Source organism: Alosa alosa, chromosome 7 (assembly GCF_017589495.1).
Source record: "Alosa alosa isolate M-15738 ecotype Scorff River chromosome 7, AALO_Geno_1.1, whole genome shotgun sequence".
Lineage (NCBI taxonomy): Eukaryota > Metazoa > Chordata > Actinopteri > Clupeiformes > Clupeidae > Alosa > Alosa alosa.
This window is the reverse complement of record NC_063195.1, coordinates 25,615,813-25,623,592: the sequence shown is the minus strand read 5'-3', so window position 1 is coordinate 25,623,592 and position 7,780 is coordinate 25,615,813. Positions and strand designations below refer to the sequence as shown.

Sequence of the window (7,780 nt, the reverse complement as noted above, 5' to 3'; positions counted from 1 at the left end):
ATGGGTCATGATCGCAAATGTAAAGTTATTAAAACTGGTGGTAACAGCAAGGGGAGATAACGTTACGTTAGGCTACTGTAATTAACATTATGGTAAATGAACACCCATAAGTATTTCTGGACTAAAATATTGCAAAGCGATTTGGTTACTTTATTTATCTTGCTTTTATCAGTTGTAACATAGTCAAAACGTTAAGAATGTCATATCAGAACATCAAATAATAACTAGCTGCCACACTTAGAAGCTAGCTATTCTAGCTAACGTTTATCGTAGCTCATAGTGGTAGGGCTAATGTAACTTCGTCAGTTTTATGCGTTGCCCAGTTTAATAAACTTACTTCTTACATGTCTTAAGTTAAAGAATTGAAAGAAATAGGAAATTTAAAAAAAACTTGAACGGTATTATCTGTTTAGCAGCTACATTCAGATCTTGCCAAAGACTTTGCCTAAGTGCTATCTGCCGTCCTGTTCAGAGTCTATGGTTGCTATAGCAACCGCTGCTGTGCTTCATACACTGAGGAGATAAGCATGCAATTGTGGTTGAAATACTCCCGAAACACAAAGAAAACAAACCAAAATATATCTATGCAAGAACATGGGATGTTGTTGTATTCCAAACAATAAGCCAACAGTCGTGGAAGGGCATTACTACGGTTAAATCTCACTATAATCTCCTAGCTGTGCGATATGTCCCATTACAACCCATTGATTTGATTCGTGTTCTTGCCGTCCACTAGGCTATTTTGCTGTGGCGCGAACAAAACGTGACGTCACTTGCAAGGGGTGAATACAAGGAATTTTGGACTCTGCATTTATCCCATCCGTGAATTAGTGAACACACAGTGAGGTGAAGCACACACTAACCCAGAGCAGTGAACAGCCTTGCTACAGCGGCGCTAGGGGAGCAGTAAGGGGGTTAGGTGCCTTTAGGTGCTCAAGGGCTTCAGCCGTTCCTACTGAGGATTGAACCGGCAACTGTTCAGTTCCAAGCCCGAAGCCTTAACCAGTAGGCCATGACTGCCTCTACTAAGTGTGTAAACCATGTACAACCCTAACTTTCTGAAAAACAGAAATATTGTGTAAAATGTAAATAAAAGCAACATTCAGATTTGTAAATCATATAAAGCCTATATGAAATAAATTTATATTTGAAATAAATAAAGAAGGAAATACAAATATAAACAAATGATACACAAATAGGGGATTTTAAATGTATTTATTTAAAAAAGACAAACACTGCTTTCCATTCATAAACACAAAAGGCCCAGACAAGTATATGTAATATCTGTATAATATTATGTAAAGTTATTATTTATCTATATGGAACATTTTAAGCTAATCTGGATATGATTGCAAAGACAAACTGTAGTTCTATGTAGCTAGATGGCAGTGACCAATTGTTTAACCAAATACAGAAAGTGGTTCCAAATAGTTTAACACCAAGAGTAAACCAGAACAATATTTTTTGTATGAACTGAGATGGCCTGAGGGTCTTTCTGGTCAGGTGTTTCCAGGCCTGTCATTGTTTGTGGACTGTACTGTAGGTCACACTGTCATCCTCAGCTCTGCAATCACACAACAGCACACAGTCTGAGAAGTGACATTGGATTGTGATGGAAAACAGAAATACAGGCGCATCCTCTGTATTCCACTGGGTACCACCGCACATTAATAAAAGGTGCAGTCAGGGATTGCACAGGAAGTCGAGTTTGATTGTGTTTAAATTCACCGGCAGACACTTTTGTGCAACCCGAAAAAAAAACGTCAGGAAGGTAGCTCACCCCTCCCTTCTGAATTCCCAGAGAAATTCCACCAAGGGTTTTGTGTTTGTTTGGGGGACAGGTGCCCCCACTTTGTTTGTTTCCAGTTTTCGGAGCCTGCACTGCCTACAGAGAACGTTTTTCTCTTTTTACATGCTAATCATGGAATGGGCAGCTAGCGGTCAGGAGGAGATGATCGCTCAATGTGACAAAAAATGCTATGGGGTTGAAATTGCGTAAAATTCCTGATTGCACCTTTAAGAACGCTTACATGTGAACAGGACCTTCAATGTGTGCAAATACAACTGCTGCACAGCCTCAACTAAGCTTAGGTGCTAAATTGTGGATACTGGTTGGGAAGCTTTAGATGCTTCTGATAAACAACACACCATGTGTTTAAAGTCAGACTGTTGAGGTCTCCGAGATTCCAGACCCTGGTAATCTAGAAAGATTAAGGGTCTGGCCATGAATAATGTAATGGCCCAACTCGAGGGACGGCACCTAGCGTGCATTTGAAAATCTCACTGCACGCAATTGGATAACACTATACGACCAATGTTTACTGACTGATTCCGGACCAACGCAATTGGATAACACTACTGGCCCGCCTATATCAGATACACCGATGTGATTGGCAATGAGTAATGACTTTTGCCACTTCTATCGCGGGGAGCCAGAGTGTCTCGCAGAGACAATTCAAATTGTGCTATTGCGAGAACTCTGGATTTTCCAGGGTAGAGGTCTCCTCACCTGGGGCTTATTGCACAAAACTAGGATAAGGGATTAAGCCGGGATATCTTGGTTATCCTGGCAAAATTTATCCGTGATCCGGTTGCACAAAAGCGGGATAGGGGGCAGCAGGATATGTTATGGTATAAGTGACCATGGCGATTTATTCTGTGGAGCTAGCCTGCTCCAGACCAGGCTAAGTTCCAGGATCTATTTAATCTCATCCCTTATCTCAGTCAGCAGTCACCACAAACGGAAACCAATAGTTATTCCACTGCCCACTAGACATTGTTATCACATATATCATTACTTAACTTTTACATATTCCGACCTGTCATGCGAAAATGTGACGTCATGGGACCGCCATAACCATTTTGTGCGTGGTGGTCGTGACCCTAGTTGCAATATTCTCCTAAACAGAGTTGTTGGTGTTTGTTGCTGTTGTGAAAAGGCTACCTACTTTACACTGTAGAAGGAGCAATGAAGCCGCTCTAGTTGCCACGGTGGATCAGTGAATCTGTGATCGGTGGCGGGGTCTATTTGAGCCGTGAGCACGCACTTATCCAGGATAGGTTTCACCTGGCTTGATGAATCTGTGTCTGCTCATCCTGGCTTGATCGTTGTGCAACCAATTAAGCCTGTACGCTCTTGTTTTGGATTCATTGAGCGCAGCTCAGTAACTTATCCCGGATGTCTTAAGTAAGGGATAATGTATAGAATGCCGGTCATTATTGGGAAAATAAGTCCCGACAGGGCGAACCGTACCCTGACGCGCAGCGGAGGGGTCTTGTTCCACCCTGAAGGGACTTATTTTCCCAATAATGACCAGTGTTCTATACATTATCCCACTTATTACACGACTACTTGCCAAAACGAAATAATAAACTCCCCACGAAACTCCCCATTCAAGCCAATGGAGCGTTCTACTTGCCTTGTGAAGAGCCGTGTAATAATTCTGCTTACAGTACAAATGTAAGTAGACCGTTGATGTGCAAGAGGCTACAAGATTTGTTGTAATGAGAAGAAATGCCCACCTGGTGGCAGCACTCCTTCTGTGGAACTGGACTGAAGCGTTGGCAACATCCTGTGCAGAGGATTGAGGCATCTGGACAGTGGAGTACAGAGGCACTTCCTGTCTTTTGGAGGGATTGATCTGAACGTTGGCATACTGAACGTCGTCTTGATCATGTGTGGTCACTCTCTGTGTGGGGTCAGAGGTCGTGGCTCTTACTGTGACGGTGCTGTACACAAGACCAGCGTCACTCTAATCAGGAAAGAGAAATCATCATGTTATTATGAGTGATGCAGAAGTCTAAGTGCAATAGTGTACAACTCATGCAAAAGCTTCCAGGCTTACTTAGGCTTGGATAGTCTCATATAAGATACAGGATGTTTGCACAATAGACAACATTAAAAGGCTTTGAGCGGCAAGTTCCTAACCTGTGTGTTTGCATTTGTGGTCCTTGTATCTGCAGTCATTTTAGCTTTCTTCTTGCTGCTTCGTACAATCATATACATTTTGAGTTGATGTTGTGAGGTAAAATGACATCATATCAAGGATAAATAATATACAGGAGCAAATAATGTGTATGCCATGCCTATTTTTGCACAAAAGTACATCAAAAAACACTATCAGTCACCTCAAGCGCAGAATTCCAAGCATCAGCAGGACAGCGAGAATGATTAATGTGGTGATTGTAGCTGTCAGGATCATGGCAGCTACCTCTGAGAAATTAAGAAAGGGAAAATGAAAAACAATTTGAAGAACCAGTAAACATAATCACCTCTGATGTCAGTGATACTTTGGACAAGTTAAGTGGAACATCTATGGCCTTCCATGCGGCTTGACACATACACATTAGAGCAGAAATGTAAGGTGACTGGTATTAAGAAGATGCTTTTGTTTAATCCAAAGCAACATGGACTCACAATAACATGGTCTGGGAAAGGGGCCGAGGCCAACCTACTATCAGACAGTGACGTCACTGCTGCTCCACCACACCCATGTTTCTCACCGTTACAGTCTTAACAACCAGAGATGAATCCACTGTTAGTGTTAAACTACACCTCACTGACCTTTGGGAGGAACTGCAGCATCAGTAGAGTTCTGAGAGCCAAGTTCATTCTGTGCCTCACAGTAGTAAAGTCCACTGGTATTAGAGGTCACATTGAAGCTGATGCTCTCCCCTGTGCCCCTAACAAGAGATTCAGCTCCACTCTTCATATACCAGGTGTAGGTGTGCACTGGTGGGTTGGCATCACTGCTGCAGGTCAGAGTCACTGAAGTCCCCTCCTTTATTCCATCAGAGGGACTGATGGAAACTGAGACATGTGTTGGCCTGTCTGTTAAAACATAAGTGGAGCCAGGTTATATGCCACAACACTTTACATTATCCATCCATCACACACATGGAAGTTATAAAGAAGTGCAGATATGTTCACTTACATCTCACGTTAAGTGAGACATCATTTGAGGAGAGACTCTCATGTCCTTTTACAGCACAGGAGTAACTGCCTGCATCCTCACTGCTGACTGGGTTTAGATGCAGCTTGTTGTCTCTGGTTGTGTGTTTATAGGTCACAGGCTGTCCATTCTTGTACCAGATAAAGGTGAGGTCTTTACTCAGAGCACAGGTGGTATCACAGGTGAGGGTCACTCTCTCGCCCTCTGTCACAGCTTCAGGATGGGTCAACACCTGCAGAGCTGGAGGATAAAGTATGTAAAGAGACAAGAAAACACACTGATGTTTGTAGACAAAAAGGGGGTTTACTCGTTTACCTGTTACAGAGATGTTGACTCCAGGTAATCCAGAGTAACTTTCTCCTTCCGTGGTTGTAAACCTGAAGGCATATTCTCCAGAGTGACTGACTCTGATGTCTTTCAGTCTCAGAGTACAACTGCTCTTGTTGTTTCCAAGATATTCCACATGATTTTTGTACTCGTCAGCCAAATTGAGATCTTCTGGGGGATTGTTCGATTTTTGTTTATTAAACCAAAATGTGTTGTTGATGCTGTCATCTTTTGGATGTAAGTAAGTGCAGGGAATGTCTACCGCTGAGCCCAATAATACACAGCTATTCTCATAGGAGTAGGTCACACCCCAGCACTGTTTATCTGGAACACCTAATCGTACACCAAAAAATAACACCAAAATTCATATCAATAAGAACATACAGTGCACATTATGGGCTCTATCTTGCACTCCCGCTTTTGTCTTTCCTAGTTTGTAGTCAGTGCATATTGGAATTTTCCCTCCACAGGTTCAGCGAGAAGAGGGGGCGTGTTCCGGCGCAAATGGCCCCTGTTGATCCGCCATCATAATAGCAATCCGCTATGGAACAAGCGTGCCTGTTGTTAAACGGAATGTGAGATGACGCTCTAATTGGTTTATTGCATGTTACTCCCCAAACCACAGCCATGAGTAATGTAGCTACTACAGACCACCCCATTTTAGATTTGTGTCGGGCGCAACAGTTAATATCCCGCCAGTAAAATAGTAAAAGCGCCCTAGATCCGCTAACAAAGCGACTTGCGCAAAGGCATTGGAGTGCAAGATAGAGCCCTAACGCTGTGTGTGTTAAGGCTTCCACCTAGCTATCTGACTCTGACATAAAAACAATGAAGTTGTCCGATGAGATACCATTGAACAAATATGAAACAAAGCATTAATATACGGTATTTACTTTCTAACTAAAATAGGTTCTAAGCTCATACACTGAAGGTGATTAGCACTTACACTTTGCAGGGGAGCGTAGAGCTTCATGACCACTCACTGCACAGGAGTAACTGGCCACTTCATAGACTAGTATGGAGGCTGTGGTTCTGTCTTGTAGAGTCTGTCCAGTCTTGTACCAGACATACTGAAGTTCAGAGTGCAAACTGCAGGAGGTGCTGCAGGTCACTTTAGCTTGATTCTCATCCCCTACATCAATTTCCTTTACTTTCAAATCTGATTAGAATGAGACATAAGTTGATAATGATGATGACTTACTGACATTAAAATCAGTTAATCATAGCTAGGCCTGTATGATTTGAAAATGACATGTAATGTTTTTGAATTCTTGTGCTAAGCAGTACCAGTAACAGTCACTGTAATCCCAGGTTTGCTTGTTATCCAGCTCCGGTGTAGTGTTGTGTAAAACCGAAACTGATAAACACCAGAGTGATCGTCTGTAAGTTTGTCGATTTTCAGACTGCAGTCATAATTAGGAGGGTTGTGTCCTCTGACTCTCCCACTCCTCTCTTCATACCACTCTCCTCTCCAATAGTGACCAATCCAGGAATAGCGATATGCGCAGGGCAGGACCACTGATGCTCCTTTAAGACCACAGACACTAGTGGTGGAGTACAGCACATCCCCTACACACTGCACAGCTGAAAGAGTCAATGACAACAAACAATTAATTCAATCCTAGTGACTCCAGTTTTCATTTTTTCATCTTCAATATCTGTGTAAGAAATCCAAATATATCACTGAGGAATTAAAGTAGCAGTATGTTCCACTTTACCTGACATGTTTAGACATAATACCACCACCATGCATATTCCTTCAAAACCCATTCTGTGCTTCCCCTGCTTTAATGAATGCAACACACACTCAGGTGATGTTGAACTGCAAAGCTCGTAGCACTTAGCCAAAATGATTGTATGGCAGTCTTGAAATAAGTACCTACACTTTAAGATCAGAAGCAGACATTTTTCATAGCAGCAACAGGAAGCAGAAGCTACATACAAGTCTAAACAAGCAGGTTAACACAGAGATTAAAAACAAAACAAAAATATTGAAATGTCACAAGTTTAAAAGAAAAAAAATATTTCTAAAATAAAAGTCTTTTTAAAGATTTCTTAAATATTCTCCTACCTTCTTATGAAGAGATGTCTGGCAATGTCTGAATAACGGCACCTTTGGCGAGTGACTGAACGTGTGAATGTGGAAACGATAAGCTGAGAAAATACATGTACTTCTCCTTTTGCACTGTGGGTTTTTCCAAAATGCTGATGGCCCTTGCTGACATATGATCACTCCTCCCACAAACAGCTTCCTCAGACCAATGTTGTCTATTCTTGTGGCACTTGATCCAGTTTATCATCTGTATCTCTACCACTGGCTGGTACACATGAGGGCCAGATGACCTCTTGACCTATGTGGTGACTATGGTGCAGGAAACATGAACAATGAAACATGAATGATGTCCTGAGTGCATACTCAGATATTTCCACATATTTAGTTTCATCCAGAGTGTGATGTTCTTGTTTCCAAAGATAAATTCACGTCTATTATGCAAACAACA

The 7,780-nt window shown here is 42.0% G+C and overlaps 1 protein-coding gene across 1 annotated transcript; it reads right to left on the bottom strand.

The window, feature by feature from the left end:
- Positions 1-1,268: 1,268 nt before the first annotated feature.
- Positions 1,269-6,486, bottom strand: LOC125298324 (B-cell receptor CD22-like). Its single transcript, XM_048249026.1, has 9 exons — positions 6,481-6,486; positions 6,226-6,424; positions 5,268-5,612; positions 4,935-5,192; positions 4,565-4,831; positions 4,129-4,213; positions 3,929-3,986; positions 3,523-3,752; positions 1,269-1,564 (listed from the first exon to the last, which is right to left on the bottom strand). The coding sequence occupies exons 1-9, from the start codon at positions 6,484-6,486 to the stop codon at positions 1,519-1,521; spliced, it is 1,494 nt and encodes a 497-aa protein (XP_048104983.1). The 3' UTR covers positions 1,269-1,518.
- Between the last annotated feature and the right edge of the window lie 1,294 nt (positions 6,487-7,780).